The sequence below is a fragment of the Oxyura jamaicensis genome, chromosome 18 (assembly GCF_011077185.1).
Source record: "Oxyura jamaicensis isolate SHBP4307 breed ruddy duck chromosome 18, BPBGC_Ojam_1.0, whole genome shotgun sequence".
NCBI classification, from domain to species: Eukaryota; Metazoa; Chordata; class Aves; order Anseriformes; family Anatidae; genus Oxyura; species Oxyura jamaicensis.
In genome coordinates, this window is record NC_048910.1 from 4730068 (window position 1) to 4755524 (window position 25457).

Here is a 25457-nt window from a genome sequence, read left to right on the forward strand (position 1 = left end):
CTGAACTTGTTTCTTAGAAGCATCTGAGCTCCAATCTTCTGCTGTCTGCAGCAGTAAGAGCTCCCCAGGAAGAGGAAGCACAGATTATTCAAGCTGGAGGCGCACGTAACTGGCCACACCATACGGAAACATCTCACGCTACGTCTGAAGCCGAAGTCTTTGATCTGTAAATAACCCCTGGTTCCTCATTGGACATGTCTTCAGAATCAACAAGAAAAAGCAATATACAATATCTCTGTCCCACAGGGTTTCAAAAGCTTTTACGTGTGCTTCTTAATGGCTAACCACACATTAAATTACGAGCACGAAGCTCTACATTTTCCAGATCATAACTGTAATACCACGGGTGTCTGGGACTCTGCAGAACGTGTTAACCACTTCCCTTCTGCCAGGTTCCCAACAGATATTTTTGACTCAAAACGTCACTTGGTTGCTTAACAGATCCCAGAGCAGCACTTCACTCCTGTCTCAGTGATAAAAAAACCTGCAAAGGGTGAAAATACTTGGAGTGCTTTCAGAACAAAGCAACAGGACCAGTTTTCATACATATTTTTTTCTTCCATTGACACCTTTCAGAGATTAACAGAAGTGGTGTTTTAGCTTTTAAAGCGTAAAAGGCTTGTCAAAAAAAAGACTAAAAGCATTTGGTGAAGAGCAGAACTGCAGCCATCAACTACAGGCAGGTCATGTGTTTGCCTACAAAAACAGGAAACAGCTAGCCATGGAAATATCTAAGCATGCCATGAAATAATATGCAAAGTGCACAGTAAGCAGACTGCTCAAGTCAATATTTCTCCCCAGTGCTTTGCTTAACTCCTATGTTTGTTAACTACAGCTCATTCCAAACAAGTGGCCAAAAATTCATTTGTTCTTACAGTGCATGCTAACACGAGAGACCATCAACAATGACATAAAACAGCAGTTAAGCTGCAGACACTTATTCCAAAACAAGAAAATCCATACAAGGTGCAGTTCCACAGCTCTTTTGGTAATGCGTTTCTAACAGTAAATAAGCCTGAATTTTCAACAAAGACAGGAAGCAAAGTAGATGAGAGCCTGGGAGTCAAACAATGGGAGGGAAAACAGCTGAGCCTTTTCAGTGGTGGGCACTGAGCTCGTTCCCTTCCCCAGGCTTCAAGCATCTTAGAGGAATCATCAAAAACGCAACAGGGGAATAAAATACTTCTCTATACTTTTAAAGCTTACTATGTGCTTTCAAAAGTACTTGGGAGAATGGCTTTCCTCCTAGCTTCCTTGTTCTCAGCGGCCTGTCAGCCCCTCCCCTCTTCTCATAAGCAGAATGCATTTTTCCAAGAAAAAGACTAAAATTAAGAAAAAACTTAGGGATTTATGAGCAGGTGTGGCACTTCACTTGACATACAGTTATTTTTAATGCCATTTTAAAATAATAAGCTTTAAAATGATGTGCCTGATCAGGAATCTCATTACAATCCAGCTCGAGGGATCATACTTTGCTTTGTCAATATGAAAAAGCAGCATTTTTTTCCTGATGCACTCTATCACTGAAGCGTATTTATGCCATCTAGAACCTTATGACTTTCCTGTAATTTAGAGATACTTTAACTCATGGAGATTTATCTTAAATGTGCTTTTTATCAGTCCTGTATAACCAAAGAAATCCAGTCAGCCTGTTGTCTAAAAGCAGCAAATTTAATCCATTAAATATTACCCGGTAAGCCAAAGGGCACCACACGTTACACTTAAGATAGATTCATGCTCTAGCTGCTTTAGATGTTCTAGCAAAACAAAGGAAAAAAAATGATCAATTTTTTTAAAGGATTTTAATGAAAACATGCAGCTTGGAGGGGGAAAAGGTTTCAGCCTCAAAAAATATCAATAACCCTTGCATTGCTTATTTTAAAATAAAATTTAAAGATATTTCCACAACAAGCTCCTGACATCAATGACCAGTTCACCTACAGGCATCTCCTCGTTGTTTGGCTCCAGCAGAGGCTGACAGATACCAGGCACTTTAACAGAACGGAAATGTTATTTCAGATATTCAAAAGACAGCAAACTACCTTGCAAGTCCATCTCCTGTCACAGGCAGATCTGAAAAATCTCAGTTTTCACAAAGCTACGAGCTCTTAAAATGCACTTTAAATTGGCTAATGTAACAGGACAGGTTTAAAGCATATTTGCTGTGTTTAGTCATGGTACTATTCACACTTATTTCCAAAACCAAGTGATCTGTGGCTGCAAATAAGGCTGTTTCTAGATGAGCCATAATAGATTTTCCACAGAGCTTCCAGAGGCTCCCAAAAAACCTGTCCTGGTCTCAGGACACTCGATGTATTGTTTTCAAGATCTTACTTTTTTTTGCCACTTGCATATGCTCCACCTTTGGAATGCCGTAGTAGCTGATTATTCGTTATCTAAATTTATTTTGGAAATTAAACTCAAAGGGAATTATCTAATGCACGTCAGACCGAAAACGAGCTGTGAACCTTCAAAGTTAATTTTAGCTTCACATGCGGTTAAAAAGGCTTCAAGATTCAAATTCTTAACTGCCTTCTAACATGAACTATTTATTCAGCTAAGTCACCATGTTACTTTAAATGCAAACTTCTCAAAGCTAGCGTTAAAAATTGCATCTCGTCTTTAAAAGTTTTATAAAAGCAGCTTCTTAGTTTTTTCCCCCCAATATTTTTAACCATGGTAACTTGACAAGAGTCTAAGTAAACAGTCATTTCTCCACAATTCGGCTACTTTCAGCATTAGTAAACTTCAACATGAGCAGGAGGACAAATAAGCTGAGATTCCATTCAGTCTGATAAACATCTGGACAAGTTTCTCTTTCTATAAATATATGTATACACGCAATTTTCAATAAGTTATGACAGATATACCACAGAGCTGCCCAAAATCCATCATGTCACAGTGTGCAGCCACTCAGTGAAGTCGTATCACCTGCGTTAGGCATGCCAGACTACGGCGTGATAACTTCTAGACCATAATTCCAGCCTCTTTCCAAGTTCAGGAGATAACTTAATTAAAATATTTGCATCCAGTTCTTACTGTTTTCAAAGCAACTTAGATACTATCTGAAAGCACACAACTCATCGGTAAAAATTAATCGTCTTCAAGATTATATTAGATTTTATATAGCTTGCTTTAATATTAAAGGAAGGCACAAAGCATGCAGCAACAAATCTCCTGGCTCACTTCCTACAACAGTGCTTCACAAGTTCTGTTTCAGACTTGAGACAAGGGTTTGTGCCTTGAAGTACATTGTCAGAGATGCATTACGGTTCAGTAAGCTCATTTTCAGATTTCAGTGGAAGAACGTAAAGAGAAACTGTTTTCAACATCAGCTTAGAAAGAAAAAAATTCTACTGCATCTATTTTAAAGTCTTTCTATCATAATTGTCTGCAAAACACTTGTCACTCTTGGTTCAGGTCAAAGTGGAATCAAATCCAGTTTTTGTCTTAATATAGCGGCACTCACCCTTCACAGAGCTTCACAAAGCTCTCTCAAAACACACTAGAGCTGCGTGAAAGGCATGCTGATTGTACTTTACTCTGCCTCAAGTACTTCTTTGAAGCCCAGGATGGGAAAAGCGGGCAAATAGGAAGCTTGTAGTGTAAATGACCCATTCTGAAAGTAGCATTCCCTTGGTTGCCTGTGGAAAGCAACAATTTCATGCTTGCTTCTCTAGCTGAAAACCGGATATTAGTTTGACTTCATTGGTTCCAATTCACAGAACTGGAAGACGCATCATCCAGGAAGTCTTTAAGGTCCATGGCGGCATGCTAGCACTGGTGATATTCATCTCCAGCTACTGTATCAACTGAACTGCATCTCCAGCTGTAGGAACTCTCAGGAAAGGAGGAAGGATTCTGCAGATAAGTTGCTGAGTACTTTTTAAAAAATGTAAGACCAAGATAACATCCCACACAACACAAGTCAAGCTAGAAACAGTGACCTTTGTTAGACAACTCAGCATAACGAACACTGATGCCACGCTGAGTGCAGGTTTCTTCCGTAAGAGGAAGAAAAAGCCTAACAGCTGAGCATCTCAGGGTGAGTTTAAACCTCTATTTGAAGAGACGTTCTCACAAAGGCTTGGGGGCAAATAAATGAGAGCAACAGAAAAATCAAACATACCGTTAAAGTCATTTGCTGGGTGCCTTAAATTCAAGCTTGGTACACGCCAGCATTTGTTCCTCATTTAAGCAGAGCTGCTGGTACAGTTAAAATAACATCACAGCACTTTGCTGCTGAGACTATGCAATATAATACTTCCACTTTAGCAATCACGTAAGTTGACATGAACATTCCTTCCAGAAATATTTGATCAAATTATGCAATCACGATTCAACCGAAGGAAAATAGTAACAAAAAATGTCAAGCTATCAGATACTGTTTATATCCTTGAAAAAAATTGGCTCATGGAGACACTCCTCTACATACTTCGGAAGAGACATTAACAGTTTGGACAGATTACCAACAGGAATAGATTACTGCATGTTTTTAAAAACAGTAACGTAACAGAAGCAACATGGCAGAAGATGTATGTTCATTTAGGGATCACGCTCTGAAGAAGTTCAAGTGATAACTCACTGCCCTGGCGTAAGAAAGAAATCACATGTACTATCGCTAATATGAATTGTCTCGGAAAGTATCCTGTTCAGTTGACTTCCTTTTTATAAACATTCTTCTCCTCTTAGTTCACTGTTGTAATTTTTCAACTACCATTTTCTCCTAGTTCCATATGTAGTACAGCCTCTTTTTACAGAAGGAGAAAAAAGCTTTAATGTAACAAAAGGCTAAATATGTTATAAGTTACTCTGGAAATTTTGTTATGCCCAAGATACAGAACAGTTGGAGAGCTCAAACTTAATAGTCTGACTTAATAGTCAAACCAATAGTCTGAAATGCTTCCAATTACACCCAATAAAGCATTGTGAGAAATCCTGATGTCAGCACTTGAATTCAAAGTATCCTTGAAGAAATAGCTTAAAAGAAATCTTGCTTTCAACAGTGAGCTAAGGACTCCTCAGTTCAGCAAACAACTACAGAAACTTCAAGAAAATCATTTCTTCATTGGTGTAAGAACAAGAGCCGGTATATTTCACTGGGGGCTGAAGAGTTTCATACTCAATCAAACTGAAAGAAAAGCTCTTAAGCTTAATTGTCAAAATGTAGTAATGTATTAAAAGATCTTCCACATATCACAGTCAGATTCTTCACCACTTATGAAAATAACCGCCCTCGGCCTTGACGTGTTTGCAAGAGGAAGACCTGCATGCATAATCCTGGAAACAGCTTCAGGAATATGATAAAAAGAAATTGAAGTATTTCATGCAGAGCAATTTAATAATTTTTTTTGCCCTGCGACTGCAGAAGATCACTTCCGTAAGGAACTCTGCACTCCAAACCATGTGATCTCTCTCAATATTTACACTAAGAACACTATTAAAACTCTCCTCTGAAGCCATTAAGCACAGCATTTCCAGTGAAACAAAATAGCTATTTAGATTATTCAGGTTTTAATTGCTCTTATCAAGTAAGAAGCTGGCCTGATGGCTCCCCCCCAGCTGCTCTTCCTAACTCATGACAGCCACACAGCTGCGGTTTTGGCTGAATATACTTTAAAGGACTTACTTCCTCTGTTTTCTAAAAGAGGAATAAACAGGGAAAGAGAGAAAAATAGAGAACCAGGGACCCTAAGCAGGATTTTACTCTTCTTCAGTTATAATTTCAATACTAGTATACAAATTAGCAGCCATGCACCCAAGAGGCTTTTTGTTCATCTTTCTGGCGTCCCTTGTTTTTTTGTTCTCCCCACAAAGCATTGCCACTGCTCCTGATGCTTTTTCCTCTTCTGTTCACTGATCTTGCTTCCATGGCATTCTCTGTGTTCTCTATTCTTTTCCACTCCATGCTGATGAAGATGCAACCACAACCATCTTTTACCTCAATCAACATACCTCATGCTTTCTCCCAGGCCAGATTCAATTGCTCCCAGTTACCAACAGGGAAGTACGCTTCAAACCCACTTTGGCTTTAAGTTTAAAACAAATCTGTCTATGAACCGTATGTAAAATTTCAGGGAACAGAGAACACATTATGTAAAAAATACACTGGGGAAAGAGGAAACCATCAAAACACATCTCCCGTACTTGGTACACCCTATCTCATGGCTGTGTGTTCCACAGCACCTAGCAAATGGTGCCCAGTTGGAATTTAGCAATAAAAAACTGTCAAGGAAGAAAATGATAGCAAAACTTAATACTCACAGCCATAATCAACTCAAAAGGGTGTTTATACACCCGCACGGGAGACTGGTACTTCTGCACCATTGCTGCGGTTACTATGGTCAGCTCAAACCTGAAAAAGAAATGTTTAAAACCATTTATCAAATGTAGGAAGCTAGTTTTAATCTTCTCTTCACACAACTACGCTGAGTGTGATATCATGATTGCAATTCTATCCTCAACTCCATGAAGACTTTTTAAATGAAAAAACGAGTCTCTGAAAAGCTGTATTTTTGTCAGAAATGGCTCGCTATAATTTCTTCCAAAAAAAGACTTGAAATTAGCACATTTTCAGTCCAGTTTTAGTAACAAACCTTCAACAGACTTTATGACTGTTCATCTGGGTGGTGAGACTTCCTGCACCGCTGCTGAGAACCAAACATTAGCACGTACAAGCCAAAGGCAGAGCAGCTTTGCATGGTTCCCCAGCACAGTAAGTGGGCTGCTTATGGGTCATTCTGAATCGGGATTAGTTAAAAAAAAAAAAAAAAAAGTTTTAAAATATTCCAAATGTTAAAAGCCCTCACTTTCAGAAATAATTTAAAAAAATATTACAGTGAATGAAGATGGTGCATTCCTACATCATTTCCAAATCAAAAGAACCAGGACTTTTTGAGAAGCTTAAGAAATAGCTGGGGAGGAAGCAAGCCTTAGAGCAACTACAGATATTCCAACAGCACCAGAAAAAAAAAAACAAACGCACCAGCAAACCAAACAGGAGCAATTCCAGCAGCGTTATATCTGCTTACCCCAGCGAAGTGTCTGACCCAAACTTTCTTCAATGCAATTACATTTATTGAAAAATATTGGCAGCCACACTTGCGGATGAAAACACTGGCTGCTAGCCAGACTCATTTTAGCGAGTAATGGCTTTATTACAATAAGTCAGTTTGGCTTTCTCCCCCCCCCCCCCCCCCCCTTTTTATTTTTCAAGCACTTTCCCACATTATCTACAGCACTTCTGGAAGGAGTTACCAACTCCGAGCACACAGCACCGGCACCGCAGCTCCTCGGAAACCCGACAAGCCCCGGACTCCCAGGGAAGTAAAGGAATTTCCCCGCGACTGCCCCCGTCTTCCAAACCCCCCCCCCCCCCCCCCCACCCGCAACCAACCCCAGAACCCTCCCAAACCCTCGACCAAACAAAGAACCGAGCACCTGCAGCGGGGCTGGAGCCGCTGCCCTGCCGGGGGTGCCGGGGGGGCTTGGCGAACGATCGCCCCCGGGCAGCCGGCCCCCGCCTCGGGGCTGCCGCCGGTAACGGCCGGAGGGTGCTGGGGGCGGACGGGACTAGAGGGAGGGCTGAGGGGGATGAAGAAGCGAGGGAAGGGAACGGGGCTGAGGGAGGGACCCCGGGGGAGCTGAGAGAAGGGAACTGGGCGCGTGGCTGAGGGGTCGGGAGGGGGGGCTGAGGTGGATAGGAGGCGGTTGAGGGGGGACCAGGAGGCTGAGAGGACAGAGGGGGTCGGGAGGTGGCTGAGGGGGGCTGGGGGGATGAGGGGGGCTGGGGGGATGAGAGGGGCTGAGGGGGACCTGGGCTGAGGGGCGCGGGGCTGAAGGGACAGAAGGGGACTGAGGGGACCGGGGGGATGAGGTGAACGGAAGGTGGCTGCGGGGGACGGCTAGTGGGTGAGGGGACCGGGGAGCAGCTGAGGGGGAACCGAGGGGGGACTGGAGGTGGCTGGGAGACCGGGGGTGGCCGCGGGACCGCGCCGAGGGCCGCCTTACCGCCTCGCCGCCCACCGCGCTCTGCCCTCCTCATGCCGGCGCGGGGCAGCGCCGCCGCCGGTTCCGGCGGGGGAGGGGCGGGGGCGCCGCCGCCTGTTGTTAGTGGTGACGGGGCGGGGGGAGAGGCTTGGCCGCCGGCCAGCACTGCGCATGCGCGCCCGGCTCACGGTGGGAGGGGGGAGAGGGCGGCGGGCGCCTTCTCCCCGCGCGGCAGTTTGCGCATGCGCCTTGCTCTGAAGGCGGGGAGGGGGCGTGCGCGCATGCGCAGTGTGTGAGGGGAGCGCGGTCACTGAGGGGCTGTGGTCGCTCCCCCACCCGAGCCTCTCCCAGCCCAAGCCCGATGTTAAACCCTTCGTTTCTGCCCTCAGAACGGGGTTTCAGCTGAAAATATCTGATAACGTCCGTCCCAGAAGCATGGCTGTCGCTCTGCCGAGCTCCTTATCGTTATCTGCAGCTCCTCGGGGCTTCGAAGCGGGGCAGCGTGCCTCAGGAGGGTGGGGGAGAGGTTCGGGGGTGCCCGGGGTGAGGCAGGGCGGTGGGACACCGAGCCCCGTACGGGGTGTGAGGGGACAGGGTAACGGGGTTCATGGCGTGGGACAGCACTGGGGGCGTCACCAGGCACCGCGGCATGACCTGATGGGGATAAGGCGGTGGAGAAACTCCCAAAAGCCTGACTGGGGCTGAAAGACGGGGGAGAAACTGTCCTAAAAGCCTGTAAGGATTGAAAGATGGGGAGAAACTGTCCAAAAACCCTGTCTGGGGGACTTGAAATGGCAAAGGACTGAAGCCTAGCATCTTCTAGGTGTCCTCTGAGGGCGAATATTGTGCCATTTTACTAGAGGTAACAGCTGCCCTGTTCGGGTTCATCGCCCAAGGAGGAGCAGAACCTGTCCCAGGTCCGGGAGGCACACAGGGCTCCGGCACACGCCACCCAGCAGCTCGGCCCGGCACAGCACAGCACGGCCCTGCCAGCACTGTGGGAGCTCAGAGCCATGCCTCCAACACACCTGAGCTGCCACCTGCCTCGCTGTGCTGTCCCCAGGCAGCTGTCACCCAGCCCGGCATGCCTCGCAGTTCCGTATGTCCAAACGACAAGCTCCGCCGTCTTAGCCCACATCTAACATGGTCATAACGTGATGTACTCAAAGCAGGAAGCTGTGTTTTGTCCTGTACCACTGTATTACAAGCTGTTAAAATAAGGACTTGAAAATTAGGGGCAAGCAGTTCTGTTCTCTTCAATGACTCCACTAAGGCGATGCTTTCGCCCTGAATATGTTTTATTATTACCTGCTTGCTCCCTCGAAAAATAAATCCGTCCACTAAAATTTAGAGTCATTATCCTGTCCTTTTGGTGCAATTATTTCTCTAGGAAGGCTGAATTTGTGGTAGCTATTAAGTAGTGAATCAGCTACAGTTCTTTCTTACATAAAGCGCGTGTCTTAAAATCAGTCAAGAAAGGTCTGTTGTCTGATCCAAAACTAGTCCTTACAAGTAGTTCTTTAATGTGTTGAGAAATTGTTTCTTTAAATCTGATTTCTCTCGTGGCACTTGGCCAGTCCTGTTCATGTAACCAAAGTTAACTAGTTAATCTAGTAACTTTATAATTAGATTTAGGTACCTGATTGATAGTCTGTGCCATTACGCCTGCAACATCCTTTTCCTGCTCCAAAGGCCTGAGATATAATCCTACCAGTACAGCAGGGCGAGGAATTTACACCCACTCAGATTCCTCTTTGTTCATAATGCTTCTCCCTTTAGAGTCTGGGAAATCTTATTAACTGCCTCTATTTCATTTAACCAAATAGCCGTATAACCTGAGAAGCTTCGTTCAGGCTCCTGAAGGCATTTGGAGTTTATTGATAAAGTGAAGGCATTATCAGTGCATCATTTAATGTCTAAGTCAGTCGTAGTAGGTGTCTCGCCTCTCTTCTGTAGCAATAATCTTAACAAGATAAGACAGCAGAGGAGAGTAGCATGTTTTAAAATGTTTCTATTATTGTTCATATTCCTGATACGTCTTCTCTTATGGAAGCTCCAGCAATGCATCATTAGGAGGAGTATAAATAAATGAGTAAGTGGGTGAAATGTTTAAGGAATGCTGTGAGGGGTGATAAAAATTTAATCCCAAAGGACACAGGCTGAAAGTGCAAACCAGTATTTTCAGAAAATAAGGACTGCAGCTTGCTAGATATGGAGGGAATATGGGCCTTGTGGAGGTTATGCAAGGTCGGTCACTCCCCACCACGTGAACACTTTTCCTGGGTTTCATTCCTTCACGTTACAAAGTCTGGTTACACAACTCAAAGCCCAGTCATTTATCCTGTTTCAGGCAATATTTCCATGGAAATTAGTTTGAACTATCGGCAGCCAATCCTTTATTACTAACAACAGCTAAGTTAAAGTGCAATTGCCTGGGAGCAGCGCGGGGCTGATGTATACACAAAAGGATTCAAAATGCCTCCAGGCCTTTCTGTAGCTGGGTGCAAGCCCATGGAATTCAGCAGGCAGGGACTCGCTCCGTTCCCTTTTGTTTGCATCCCAGAGAGTCCTAATAAAAGTGGTCATTGCTTCTTACTGTCCAGCAGGTCTCATCTTCACAGCTTTTGTACGAAGGAGGAGGGATTGTTAGGAGTTCTCAGCAAGACAGGGCACGCATTCATCCACGTTGTGGCGGCTAAGCGGTAAGCATATTAAGGAATGTGAAAGAAGGGATGAGATTTTGAGTTCAGATATAATGAAGATCTTCCAGAGTCATTCCCTAATAAATCAGCTCCGTCTGACTCAGTGGAATTTTTTATGTACCACTGGCTAAATTGAAATAAATGTCCTCTTCCTAAACCTCTAAAGTCATGAACAAGCTCCCAGTTGATAAGTGTTTCCAGATTAAATAAGCAGGATAACTGACAGGCAGTTAGTAGGACAGAGTTGCGCCCTGCAGGCATGCGATTCTGGTTTACACACTTATTAGGCACAGTTATACGTACATAACTAGGTGTCACAATTCTCTCTTTCCTTTGTCAGTCTAGGGAGCAGTACCTGGTGGTGGTGCTGGCTATCAGCTGGTCTGAATTCCTTCACTCTAAGAACCAAAGCAGCTGTGACATCCCGCTTGGGTCCTCCAGACGTACAGGAACATGCTCCTCTGGGTATATTTTTGAAAGCTCAAACTGGGGAAATGGTGCACATGCAGCTCTGGAGATCCTCTAGCCCTCTGTAAAGTAAGGAAATATTCTAATAATCCCAACATGCAGATAGAAATAATCAGGCTCAAAGTGCTACACAAAAACTCACACAGCGGGTCAGTGTTAGAAGGCAGAGCAGAGCTCTGTGCTTCCAGGGGGATGCCCTTATTCCCCCATGCTGCTGCCTTTGCCCTTTGTGGTACTTTTCCACCATTGACAAGATTGGGAACAGGGTAAAACGTGTCTGGACTGATCTGTGTTCAGAGAGATGTTAATGTAAGAAACCTAAAAGACATTAAACTCTTGTGCAGAGATGTTCATCCAGGATTAAGCTGGCCTTAGCTTACAGTAGTTTAGCGCAGTATAAATGAGGGTGTCACTTCTACACCATTAGTCAATTTTTCTGAGCTTTCCCATGTGTCACAGTGTAGGAGAGCCTTAAATGAACCTGTAGCCTGGAGCCCTTTGTGATTTGATGTCACAAACAGACAGAAATGTGTTTTTTTTTTCCTGTCTTCCGAAGTGACCGATAGGGAAATTGAATTGCAGGCTGGGAGCTGGCCAGGGACACCAGCTGCCAGTGCTTGGGCTCCAGCAGCTGACATCAGAGCCCGGATACCAACGGCATTAACAGCTATGTAGGCAAGTGTTACCAAACAGGACTAAATTCTGATTCATAAAATAGATGAATCAGGATGAGCACATGGAAAGCACCCACAGCCTCTCCTGCGAAGCCCGTAACCGTACAGTGCTTCCTGCATGCTTCCACCACCTGTGAGTAGGGCAGAGCTAAAGCCAAGGTGTGCAGCTGGGGGCCTGCTGCCACAGCAATAATTAAATCACAAGGAGAGCAAACAGCATCAAAGCCAACACTCATTTCAGCACAGGAAACGGGTTACCAACACATGGGATGCTTGTAACACCCAGGATGACAGCACAGCCTTCTTGGGGGAGCATGGGGAGATGGGGGCTGCCCTCTGGGGCCCTCCCAAAATGATTTTATCCCTGAGACATCAGGAGGTGGCACAGGAAAGCCAAACTGCCTCAGGGAACGTGTCCCCCTCCCCTTCTTTTTTCAGCATAAAGGGAAAAAACCCTTGGATGATAACGTATTTGCTGGGGTACTTTACTATCGGTGAAGCTGTTGTCATGCACATGATACAGGAAACTGGAATTACAATCAAAGGAGGCTTTACTGGGCTTTGGGGAATGCTTTGCTTTCCTAAAGTGCCTTTGGAAGTGCTACTCATGCCCATCTGCCACTGCCTAGCAGCCTTCTGGTACTTGCCTCGCAGGGAGGCTCCTGGTACCAGTGGGCTCTCTAAGTGCCTTAAAGGACTGCCTGGAACTCATCTACTCATTAATGACACTTTTCAGTCCTTAGAAAAACACCAGTGTTGACTAAGAGGCATTGCAAACGCAGAGATGAGTACATTTCCTATAAAAATAAAAACAAAGGCTGTTTACTATCCCTCCTCCAAATCAGTCTGACAGCGTAAACACTCTCAACTGCTTTAACAAGCATTGAATGAGCTATTGAGCTGTTCACTAGCTAGACACTTTGTCTTTATTTGCCTGTAAAATACTGTGTGTTTTTTTTCTTTTATAATACCAGAGGACTAATAAGAAACAATTGCTCGTTATTAAAAGCATTCCACAAATCTAGCTCCTTCCACAGCGGGCACTGACTGCACCAGTACTTGGCCCCTCCAACGGGGGCTCCCTCCGGACAAGCCTTCTTTGTGGGTGCTGCTCTGGTATGAAAGTGCTCGTATCTGTATCGGCTATTCCCATGCCTCAAGGAAAATGAGACATATTACGAGGCACTTCCCCACCAAAATAACTACCAGCATAGCTATTTCTGGTTTATTTTTTAAATCACGCTCCTGAGTGTAATAGCTAAAGCAGCTCAGTCTGTCCCTGGATCAGGCCTCTGCTGGCAGCCCTCATCTGAGCATCTCCGAGAAAACACTTGAGAAACACGAGCCTCATGACGCTGCTCGCAGGCCACGGAACTGCCGCTTATCTTCTCTGATCAGCACAATTCTTTGCTTGAATTCCGCTGCTGTATCCAAGGCGATCTCATTATTTGCTATACACGCTCGATCTGCTCGCTAATTTCTTTTTCCTTGTCATGAGGGAGGAACCTTCCTGTGCTCCACAGGCGTGCCTGTGGCTGGTGATGAAAGAAAGCCAGCAAGACACATAAAAACGTCCCCCACTTGCAGCAGCAGCAGCCTGAATGGGAGCACGGTGCAGGGACAGATGTCCTTTATAGCTGGACCGCCCGTGTCACCGGCCCCAGCGTCTTCCACGTCCTGCAGAGCGTGGGTACAGCTGAGCAGAAGGCTGGCTGCATCTGGGGAGCTGCTCTGCTCGTCCTCACGTGGCTGCAGCACGGATCTGCCTTGGCCTTGAGAACCCACTGGCTGCCTCGCTGTCCTGGAATTAATTTGGCTAATGCGCCGCGTGATGGGAAGCCACGTTTGCAGCCTCTCTGCTAGATGGGAGCGAACGGAGATCGATAGCATCCTCCGCCCCTGGCTAAGCGGACTGGGAGCAGAGCTGTGCTGAAGGGATGCCCACCCAGAGGCCGGCCTCGGCTCTGTAGGGATGAGAGATGAAATATTTAATGCCTCGTGGCTCCTGCACCCGTCAGTGCAGGGAAGGGGGAGTGGGAGCAGAGAGGGAAGGGGTGGAATTGCCTTCCGAGCACAGCACCGGCTCCGCAACCCTTGTGCAAGCGGGATGTGGAGTTTTCTTTCTGAGGGCAGCTTCTAAATGGCATCCTCAAAATAACTTGCTTTAACGAAGGGAACGGTCTCCAGCACAGGAAGCCTATTTGCAGTTGTGGTTTCAAGCTGGTAGCTGCAGACTGACGTGTGACCGCTAAGTATTCCAGATTAGCTAATGAACAGCTGCTCCGCTTTATTTGCTTTTGAGCAAATAAAATTGAGTTGATCCTGAGCCTCAACTAAGTGAAAGGAGCCTGTATGCCCCAGGCCATCCCCTGGGCAGAGCCTGGAAACAAAGCCCTGCTCTCCTAGCACCCTGCCTGACATCCCCTACGTGCACTGCAAGCCAGGAGCCACAGGAGCCTGCCCCAAAACAGGGACTGGCAAATCCCCGTTTTGTATCCCAGTCTACAGGAGAGGACACTTTTGGGGCAGCCGTGAGCAGCCTTCCCTCCTCGCTGTGACCGCATCCAGCACGGGCAGCGACATGCAGAGAACTACAGGAGGCTGCGAAACCCCATCAGAACGTGGATGGAAGCTGCACCACCACGGCACGGCTCAAACCAGCCCAGAAGGTTTTAAACACAGGCAAACTAACTGCTGAAATAAAACCACCCGGCCCACCACGGCTGCTGCACCGTGCCATGGGAACGATGCTGTGCATACGATCAGATTTAGGACGCAAGCAGCCTGAGGGTCTTTTTACAGTTGGCTTAAAAAGGCTAAAAATAGCACCCCAAATCACACTTTTTTTTTTATTCCCCTTTGCTTTGCCACCTCCTCCCCCTGTCCCTGTTCACTGGCACTGTTACATGCAAAGCAGGATTTGGGATCCGAGGCCCGGTAATTAGACTCCAGCCCAGCAGCTGCGAGAGGAACAGCTGGAAGTGTTATTTTTGCAGGTTATTAATTGACTTCATAGGAAAAAAAAAAAAAAATAGAGCCCAGCAAACCCAGAGCCAACAAGCCACAGCCCATAGCCACATGACAAGGTCTTAATGACATAAAAAAGATAAAATAAAAGAGCGAGCCCAGTATCCTAAAGCCGATTAGTTATAGCAATTTCTCCGAAGCTAAATATAGGAAAAAAAAAAATCCTCCCCCATCTTCAGCTCTGTTGGCAGAGATCAGAAAGAACGAGGAAGGAGATAGAGATAAATTTCATTTTTTGCTTAACCTCCTTATCAGCTGCAGAGGAAAACTGCTGCTTTGGTGACGCTCCCAGCCCCAAAAAGCAGATTTCTGTGCCAGTTACAGCCCTTCCCCAGGGCATGGGCAGCTGTGGAGCTGCTCTGAGCCCTGCCATCATGGGTAGGGGCGCAAAGCAGGGACCCCCCTGTTGCCAGCATTAACGTAGCCCCCGTCTGGACACTGAGAGCCAGCAAAGTCCTGTCCCCAGTGCTGCTGTAGCCTCTTTAGCCCAGCCCCAGGTTTAACTTCCTAAAACCAACCACTCCCGTAGAGCCGAGAGGCAGCACCTCTTGCAGGTCACGCACGAGCTGTCCCCAGGCTGCACGGAGAGGACAGCGTGCCCGTGCTGGCAGAGAGGTGGCAGCAAGTCCCGCTGCCCCAACACCACCCAGAACCCGGACAAGTGGGCAGCGAGCACGCTGCCACCAGCTGCGTGTCCCTGGTCAGGGGCTCGCGCGCTGCTCGTGCACCCGGTGCTGCGGCAGGACCATGTCTCCCAGGCTTTTTTCCCTAGTGAGTCTCAGTACTCGCCACCTGGGCTGCCCTCACGCCTCTCCACAAGCTCCAAAGCGGTGGTTGCACAAGGACAGACGGCGCTTTGGGGGCAGCAGAAGGAAAGGAGACTTCTCCAAGGGTGTGGGAGTCACAGGTGACCTCCCTGCAAGAAGCCTGGGCCGGGTCATGCCCCTCTGCTCCTGCCTGCCCCAGGACGGGGACTGGAGAGCAAAGCCCATCGAGCTGGCTGAAGGACGGGGACGTTTCCTTCCCAGCTGCTCCAGCCTTGCCCACACAGCCGGTGGGATGGATCCACAGAGTTAACGATGCGACGTGATTAGTAAACAGATGATGTGCTTGCACCGGGAAGAAAGAAAAGAGAGGAAGGGAGGAGGAAGGCAAGGAAACAAGGCACGTAGAGGATAGGAGCATGCAGCAGGGAGCTCTTTAAAAATCTGCTGAGGAAGGCACTTGCACAGCACATGGTTTGGTCAGATCAATGAAGCTGCAGAGTGGCTTGCTGCTGGCAGGCACACAAATCCACTTTCTAATGAAATTTACAGCAAGTGGAATTTAGGTCACTACTCGGAAGCATTCAGTTTATTCCAGGCAGCTTTTTAAATATTTAAGGAATAGCTGTCAAATTAAGCCTGAGCACCTCTGGCTGGAAGGTCCAACTTGGAGCCACTGCAGATTTCATAGCTAGAGCTTAAAAAAACATTTTTAAAAGCTTCCTTCAGTTGCCCTCTGCCCATTATCACGGCACAGCTACTGAGGCCAGGCTGCCTCCTGCCTGCTCGCGCTGCACCCAGATCTGCTCCCCGGAGCTCAGCCTGGCCTCGTACCCCCAGGACGAGACCCGGGTGGGTGACGAGCCCTCCCTGCAGCTCATTCTCTGCTTCCAAACAAGCTGCTGAGGGAAGAGCAGTACTGCAGCCAGACCCGGAGAATGAAAGCAGCTCTCTGGGGAGCAGCTGCAAGCAAGCTCTTAGCAGAGGGGGACCTTAGCTACGGGCTGAGCGATGCTGAATGGGAAGGATCTGGCCTGGAGCTGTGCTTGCTAACACTCCTCCCAGATGGCTCCTAAGAGAGCAGCCGAGGCTCCTCGATGGGTGATGGAGGGAGGAGAGGTGGGGACCAGGCAGTGCTGCGGCTGCTTGAGCAGCAGAAGCAGCCCCAGCCGTCCACGCACTCAATTCCTGTAAAATCAGAGCAGAAGTACAAACGTTTCCTTTTCTGAGATGCAAAGTTCAGCAGTTTGCATAACATACCGATGGGATTAACCAATTCCTGTCCCAGCTCAAGGTCCAGCTCACCAGGCACAGACCTCTTGCATTTTCCTACGTGTGCACAGGCAGGAGACGAGGTGGGAGCTGCTCCCCTTCCCTGGGGCCCAGCTTTCCTCCTCCAGCCCAGCCTGTCTGGAGCAGAGGTGGAGCCAAGTGCCTATACAAACACCTCTGTCTCCTTTCTCCCTTCCTTTTTTTTTTTTTGTATTATTATTTTTTTGACTGATTTGGTGCTTGTGCACATAAATACCCATTTCACACTCAGCTGCCAGAGGCTTTGCTTGGCTGGGTGACGGCGCTGGCTGCCGCCCTGACGCTGGCTTTGCTCCAGGACCCGGCCCCGAGGACGCAGCCAGTCCCTGTCCCTCCTTGCAGTGTCCCTCCTGGGCTCCGGGCTGGGTCGGGCACGCAGGGCCCTGGCTGCTGGCACTGCTGCCACATGGTCCCACGTGTTGGGGAACCAGCGGTCACGTCCCTCTGCCCTGCGATGGCAACGGCTGCGCACGGGGAGGGCTGCGGCTGCATTTGCCCTAAGGTCAGTCCCCAGCGGTGCCGCTCACCCAGGCTGTGCTTGTGCTGTTGGCTCCAAGAGGGAGAAAAATGCCATCCTCAGACAGGGAAACCTCCCGCTGGCACAGCACACAGCAAGACACCGGCAGGTAGCAGGTGCCTCGCTGCCCTTCACACCCATTGCCCTCACACATCTTTTACGACAGCGTGGCCAAGCACAGATTGTCTATGCCACAGGAGATCCCAACACTGAAACACTCAAATCAGACCAAATTCAGATTTCTTTTTCCTCCAGACACTTTGAAACCTTTAAGAAGTAGGAAGAAGCTGTAGCGTCCCTGACATCCCGACACCCCAACCCTGCTGTACACAGGCGGTGTCCTTCACCTTGGGGATGCAGGAGACAGAGCAGGGCTCTGTGGCCCAGATTTGCTGTTTAAGAGGAGAACCGTCCTCCTGCCAATGAAAACAACCCCCTGCAGCCCTGCCTGGAGGGCTGAAGACATCTCTGAACCCAGCATTTTGAAGCATGGGGGACCTGCAGTGTCTGCTCCAGCCAAGCAAAAGCCATCAGGCTCACAGCCAGCTTTGCTGAGAGCCCGTGCCACTTCTCCAAGACTGATTTTCCTCCTTTTCCATTTCACAGATCCCAACCAGCTCCCACTAGTCTGAAAAGACGACGGACGTGGCAGTTCTGGCCCAGCAGGTCACACAGACTTCACCAAGCACAAACCTCATCAGGCCACGCTGGAAGGTGGCAGAGCTGTTGTGGCACTATCAGCTATCGCCGGCATCTGCAAGCACAGTGAGAAGGTGCTGACGGCCTTTACTGCACCTGCAACCAGGTATTTCCAGTAGGGAGGGATTTTTTTTTTCCTTCTTTTTGCTGTTACAGAAGAAGAAAAGGTATGGTTGAGAATTTGCATCCTGGTCCAGGAGCACTGACCTGGAGTTTTACTTCTCCCCAAAGCAGTTAGGTACCTAAACGGGCTGAAGAGCCAAGTCCCCATGGATGCTGCCGCGTGTCTGACTTTACCTCGGTGCACGCACACCCGTTCTGCAGCGAAGATCTGGCTGCTGTCATCGCAGAGCTGCTGACCCAGGCAGGTTTGGCAGACCCAGCCTGGAAGACCCGGTGGGATGCTCCAGCAGAGCACCCACACGTGCAAAGGGTTGGAGCTGCTCCAGTCCTTGGAGCCATTTTCAAGCAGGAGGAGAGCCAGGGATGGACAAAAAGCTGCAGAGAGCCACGTGGGGCTGGGCTGCACGGGGAGCACCCGAGGGCAGGGTGGAGGCAGCACTCAGGGGGCCACCATGACCGTGACCTGCCAAATAGCAGCACTCCCAGGCTCCAAAAAAGCACAATTCCTTCCCAGCACAGGGACCTCTTCCAACATAACTCATTGCTCTGAGACCCAAACACTCCAGGATGAGCTATCCTCACCCCCTCGGGAAGGAACGGCTTGCAAACCGCACAAACAAGTGCACGGCTCGACCTTAACGGGGCTCCTCCAAACAATTTGTCATGCTTGGACAGAGCGGGGTGTTCACAACCACCACCAACTCTGCTCGCAGCTTCCTTCGCAGCTGGGGAAAGGAAATAAATGGGGTGTGCCTGGGGAGCTGGGGTAAGGCACTGCTTCAGGGGCTGGTGGTGAGATCTCAGGACTGCGCTTGGGTCGATGGCAGAGATGTCCCCAGAAGGGTGCTCAGCCTCACCTGACCCAGCGCCAAGCAGGTCAGCTGGAGGGAAATGCAAGATGCTCCCACACCCCAGCTCACTTGGGATGGGCCAGCATCCTACAGAGCCAACAGCAGCTCCTCTAGAGAAGGATGGTTAGCTCTAGAAGTGAATGTCTCGGAAAAATACCCCGGACTGCAGAGCCCGCAGGCTGACAGACCACAAGCTGACTCCAGAACTGCCACGGTTCAGCAGACCCGGCAGTGACAACACTGCACTCCCCTCTGACCCCGCTGCAGGAGCTCAGCCTGCCCCAGTCACCGCACCTTGCCTGCACAGCGTCAGCTCCCTCTGTTTCTCCAAGTGCTTTCCAAACATGAGGAGGTCCCGGAGGTATGAAATCCCCACGGCTGAGCGTACAAGGATGCTGTCCCTGCAGAGCTACACCTGGAAGGCATCGTGCCCGTTTCCTGCCAGCACACAAAGCACCATCCACGGTGTTGCTGTCACCCCAGGAGAGCCAGCTGCAGCAGGGACATGGTTATACCCTGACTTCTTTCACTCACACCAATATTTCGGCGGTGTTGCTGTTGGGAGGAGCAGCTGCCTCTGCAGGATTTGGCCCAGCACCTCCCCACAGCTCTTTGACATTCCCTGCTTTCACAGGGTGAGCCGGAGCAGCCAGTGGAGGGACAGCACCTTGCTGAACACTGGGTTAGAAACAATTTCCTTTCTGGACGAGCCTGGTGCTAATCCCGTTAGGAATTTACACATTTACCCAACTAGTGGGCAAAACTTCTAGGAAAACAGAACAGGGTTAAAACATACCCGAGTGATACCAACACTTCATGACCAGGATGTTTGCGTACTCCTTGTCCTGGCATCAAATTCTCAGTTGCTACTTAAAAGGCTCACAGCAGCTTCAGGTCGTAGGAGAACCCCACGGGCGTCCGACAAGCAAAGCTGGGCGCACGCGCCTTCCCAGGGCACGAGAGGCCCCGGACAGGGAACGCAGGGATGCAGCACTCACTGCTCCCGACAGACGTAAGCCACCTTCACAACGCGGTTGGAGTCACTTCAGCCGATGAACAAGGAAGATACTTCAGCATGATGAGCAGTTTCCAGAGCCCCAGACGCACAACTGACTCATTCCTCCCAAGTCAGTTGTGCTTTCGCAAATGAAGGCTGCTTGCAATCTCTAATCCCCTTTCCTTGTCAGCAGCAGAGACCTCAGCAAACCAAGCCCATGGAAGCTGTGCCCTGCCTGTTAGTCAGCCCCAGGAGGCTTTCACCAGAGCAGCACTGCCAGTGTCACCGACCAGCTCAGCTCTTTCACAAAAACCTGGGCGAGCTGGGAACCACGCGTGGCAGTCATGTGCACATGGCTGTGACACAGCACCTCCAAGAAGAAGCTGGGAAAAAGCGCTTAAAAAGGAACAGTGACCAACTTCTTGCTGACCTACTCTGAATTCAAATCTCCAGAGAGCACGTTAACATTATTTTTGCAGAAGCCACAAGGTCAAATAGATGTAAAGTTTCCTTCAAAACAAAGCAAAGGCAGAAAAGGCACTGCAGGACTGCCCTTCCTCCAGGCACTGCCTCACTTCCTCGCCATCCGCAGGCGCATTCCTTTTAGCCCCGTGAGCACCAACGCGTTTCCACCACGTCCCCATTGCTCCCCAGCAAGCTTCCACCCCAGCGCAGGGCTGGCAGTGGTAGGCAAAGGAACTGATCCCCTCTCAGATGCAAAAAGTGGGCTTTGAAAGTCCACTGACCCCATCCAGTACCAGCAGAGAGGAGCACACACTCAAGCTGCAGCAATCAAGTATTCCGAGGTGGCCATCGCTCCTCCAGATGCCTCCTTTCAAGCTCTCACTGCTCTAGCAAAGGCAGCATTGCTCAGGAACAGGGCCAGGTTTGGTTCGGCTCAGGAATTCGTCCCGAACACGACACTGGGAGGCAAAATTTAGCAAGGAAGAAATTGTGTGCTTGGCCAAGGAGCAGCGTGGCTGCTGCGGCACAGGGAAGAGGCACCACCTGCGTCAGCTCAGCAGCCAGCGTGGTTTCACAACACACCAGCCTCAGGCTTGGTTTGGACTGGGAATATTGCAGGTTCAGTGGAAATTCCCCCTACGAAAAGAAATGTAGAAGCCTGGCTCTTTGCAGTGCAAATGAAAACTTACTGCTTGCTTAGCAAGGGTGGATTTTACGACTCAGATGAAAGGGAAGGGAACGTGGGGCCGCTCCCGACGCAGAGCAGAGCTGCTTCCCCCGGGGGCGCACGCGTGCATTGCCTAAGAGCACAAGAGGATGCACAACGGCCAGGGCTGAGCATCACATGGGCTTCACGGCGAGTGCAGCTGAGGGGTTATATAAAGCAGATGTAACCTGGGCTGCTGCCAACACAAAGAGCAGAGTTCTTCAGCTGGAACATAATCCTGCCACAGCCTCGCTGCTCGCGCATCCGATTAAAGGCAGTCTCCCAGTTTCAGCGAAATGCCACCGTTCTGCAGGCCTTCGCACCCTCTAGTGGAGATCAGAGCTTGGCACACCAGGAAGATGCTCAGATTCTGCAGGACCGCTTTAGTGACCGTCAAGATTGAGTTACTCCTACGTATCCCCGAAGCACCACACCTAGAGAACACCGTGCACCCCCAGAGTGACTGCCCTGGGCACAGGTGTCAGCACAGGGGAAGGTTTTATGTGCCTGCCTGCCTACGTGCACACTTCCAGGGAGTTAAAAACCTTTTTGCTTTGTTCATACATCCTAGCAGGCATGAAACATGAAGACAGCCGGCTTGGAGAACTGGGTTTTATTAACGTTTGCCATCCACTTTGACAAAATTACCTCCTATAACCTGAAGAGCCCACGCAGATACAACCACAGGGAACTGCAAGGGCAGCATCCTCACCGTCACGCGCAGACCTTCAGTTCAGCCGCCTGTAAAGAAACAACCAGGACGTTCAAACAGAACAAGCACACAGCAGGGAAAGCTGCACGCAGACGTCAGAGCTGTTCAGTGCCTGTGCCAGGGCACCAGACACAACAAGTGCCACCACCAGCTAGCGACCCCGGGCCCTCTCACGAATGGTTACACTGCACGTTAATTGAAATGAGAAAATGCTTTATCCTTTAAAAGTCAGTTGACAGGAAAACCCTCAGCCAGGTAATTCCTAAAAATGGAAGATTCTTCAAGCTTAGAAGATTCATTTCTTAATCGTATCCAACTTTCCAACTTTTATTAGAAACCTGTCAAGTTTTAAATATAGCTATAAATGTAGAATTTTTTTCAAATTTAAAGGATAAGTACAGCTCAATCTCCCGGTGCAGTAAAGATCCGGGTATTTTCAACCACCCTATACAGGGCTCCACACACTTCACAGCCCACGTGGCAGAAAATACCGGTCTGTAACCCAGGGAAGAGCGTGACATTAGTGGAAGGAAAGGGAAACGCTTGCTTCAGTAATAATGAACAACGGTGTCAGTCTGCAGCAGTACTGAAGTGAAATGCTTTCTAGCTGTCCAGGTGAGTTCAGTGTTAGAAGCCGAAGCAGACAGGGAGGACTGGCTGCAGATTCAAAGCACGCAGCTTTGCCTGCGGTGAGCAGAGAGCACAGCTGAGCTCGGTTACCTCGGCCTGGGACAGGGCACAGACTCAGCACTCGCTCCGTGGTGAGCAGGAACACCTACACGAAGAGCAGCGAGCGTTAAGCACAGCACTTCGGGGCATGCACGCCGGAAAGCTGCTGTTACTAAGCTTCAGACGAGCCCAGGAGCCAGCCGACCTCCCTCCCCCAGGTGCCGCTGGAAACCCCATCAACTTTCAGCCACTGCGCAGCTGAACCCAAGCACAATCGTCACGCTTGGCTGAAGTCATTCAAAGGGCAGGAAATTCACCTTACACGGTCCAAAGGATCAGAAGGGGGATGTTAAACACAGCTGCAGTTCTACCTGATACGAGCCTCGCTCTGTTAGGTGAGGTCTGTAGGAAGAAGCAATACCTTTTGCTTCTTGCTAAGAGTTGGTACAGGTGAGAACAAACGCTAAGCTCTCACTCCCATCTGCTGAACGCTGCAGTAGGGAGCGCTCTGTTACCCCTGCACGTGCCCTGCAAGCTTAGAGAGAGCTGCAGGTAGGCTGGCAGGTTGTGAAAGAGATGCAGCGAAGCCAGGTTACTCCAAACACGCGTTCCTACTTACACTGATGGAACTTTGCCACTGATGCCTGCCTTTTAAAACGGCAGTGCTTTTATCAGCGCAGAAACTTCCAGGCTTTGGTTTCAATCCTGCTGTGGAGGAGGGCCAGACGACCTGATGCCCACTGCAGCTCTTAGCAGGACCTTCCCCAGGCACGGCGTGCGATAGTAGCTGCTCTGGCAGCTGGGCAGGATTGAACGGGAAACACTCCAGGTCTAGATCCCTGTTCAGCTCGCTCACTGAAGAGCTGAGAACCAGACTTCTGTCATCTCAGAACTGCGCTGTACTTGGCCTTCCCTGCTGCTGGCCAGTTCTCGATACAAAAGCTGTACTTCCAGTCTCCTTGCGATACCGGACAAGCTTCAAAGAAAAGCCCAAAGGCTTTCCCATTGCTCTTACACGAACAACTCCCAGCTCCAGCTGGTACACAGCAAACTCAGAGGAACCCCTTGAGACAGCTTATTGCCACAGAGAAACAAAACCAGCCCAAACCACCCACCACGCAGTGTCTTTTGAACATTACCCAGGCAGGGCGTTAGCCAGCAGCTCAGCTAAAGCTAGGAGGCACCACTGCCAGACACAGATCCATCTTCCCCGTATCAGCTCTACTGAAACACCTGAGGAAAACAGAGCAAACCACCCCCAGCTGTCTTTAAAATCCTTCCCTACAGCATTTTGAGCTTGTAAAACACCAAAAGCATGCTAGTACCGAGCGCCTGATGGACACCAAGAAAACATCAAGAGAAGTGCCTTGCTTTTTCTCGGGAAAGCATTTTCTTCCAGAAGCCCAGACCACTCTGGGGCCAGGTTCACAACCCAGGCCTGCGAGGACGCATGGCTGGGACCTCAGCTGAACTCCTCGGCTGGAGGAGAAAAGTCAACACTGCAGAGAAGCACGGAGGTAACGGCAGTGCAAAGTACACAGCTTCCAGCAAAACCTCACAGGCTGTTGGAGGAAAGCATCCTGCCTGTCAGCGTTCCCTGCCACCTGGGAACTAAAGCTTGGGAATTCGGATAAATCAATAACTTATTCCTGTGATAAATCAAGGGAAAAGAAATAAAATCTCAGCCGTGTATCTGAATTCTACCTCCCATGTCCGTACAACTTGCCTGTGAAGGAAGGGCAACGTCACTTACTTCTACGATTTTATTTTTAAACCGACACAGCCCAGGTTAAAGAAACGAATCCAGAGGCCACTCGGGGACGCTCCCCCGGCCGCAGGCAGGCTCGCCCTGTGTGCAGTATCATACATGACCACCAAACGCTGCATGGATGCTCACACCTGTTACTGCACGGGAGGAACCCCGGCGGGGAGCCCGCGGGGGAGTTGATCTGGGGCGCGGGGGAGGCCGGCAGGCACGGGCTGAGAGGCAGCCGCCAGCGGCCAGCCCCAGGCCCCCACCCACCCACCCAGCCCAGCCCGGTACCTGCACGCAGCCAGGGCTCCTGACCCGCCCCATTCCCACTCACCTGAGGAACGCGGGCGTCCCACGCAGACCCAGCGACCTTTGGTCACGACTCAGGGCTGCGGCTCCTCCAGAGCTGCCCCCCGGCATGAATCCTGTGACACACGAGGCTCGGGGAGAAGCTGCTCCCTGCCACCCCTGGGACCTGGCCCCCGCCGGCCCCCCCGTCCCCCGGCCCCCCCCCCCCCCAAGTGCCTCAGCACCGCCAGCCCCATGGCACCCCACGCCTCACTGTGCCTCAGTGCCCTCTGTACCCCTCCAGCCCCCCACGGCCAACCCCCAGCCCCAGTACAACCCCTCCAGCCCTGCCCAGGCCCCCACCCCTTCCAGCCCCCCATTCCCTGACCCCTAAACTCAATATAACCCCTCCGCTTTCCCCCACCCCCCCCAAAGCCAACCCCCTGTCCCCCATAAACCAACCTCCAGCCCCAGTATGACCCCCCCAGCCCCCAAGCCCTCCCCCAAATCCCCCCTATCCCCAGTTCTCCATAACCAACCCCCTGTAGCCAAGCCCCCCACCCCCGTACACCCCCCCCAGCCCTGCCTAAGCCCCCACTCACCCCCAGCCCCCCGCTTCCTGACCCCAGGCCCTCAGCATAAACCCCCCGCCCCCCACCTCCCCCTCAGCCCCTCATAACCAGTTCCCAGCCCTAGTACAGCCCCCCAGGCCCTATAACTCCTCCCCCTGAGGCCCTACAGC

At 49.8% G+C, this 25457-nt stretch overlaps 1 protein-coding gene, 2 long non-coding RNA genes and 1 other non-coding gene across 4 annotated transcripts in view; 1 reads left to right on the top strand and 3 right to left on the bottom strand.

Annotated features, from left to right (window-relative positions):
• SEC14L1 (SEC14 like lipid binding 1) overlaps positions 1-8094 on the bottom strand; it is a 44108-nt gene extending 36014 nt beyond the window's left edge. The window contains exons 1-2 of the mRNA XM_035342186.1: positions 8011-8094; positions 6265-6355 (exon numbers count right to left, since the gene is read on the bottom strand). Coding sequence (XP_035198077.1) covers positions 6265-6327 — 63 coding nt within the window. The 5' untranslated portion in view covers positions 6328-6355; positions 8011-8094. The remainder of the gene's footprint in view (positions 1-6264; positions 6356-8010) is intronic.
• LOC118175706 lies at positions 1047-24592 on the top strand. The gene is made up of 3 exons (XR_004755087.1): positions 1047-1062; positions 6191-6196; positions 22863-24592. It is a non-coding gene; the product is annotated as an uncharacterized LOC118175706 (long non-coding RNA).
• On the bottom strand, positions 21892-24881 carry LOC118175704. The gene is made up of 3 exons (XR_004755086.1): positions 24762-24881; positions 22726-22780; positions 21892-22034 (listed from the first exon to the last, which is right to left on the bottom strand). It is a non-coding gene; the product is annotated as an uncharacterized LOC118175704 (long non-coding RNA).
• Positions 24522-24691, bottom strand: LOC118176044. The gene has a single exon (XR_004755264.1).
• Positions 24882-25457: the final 576 nt, after the last annotated feature.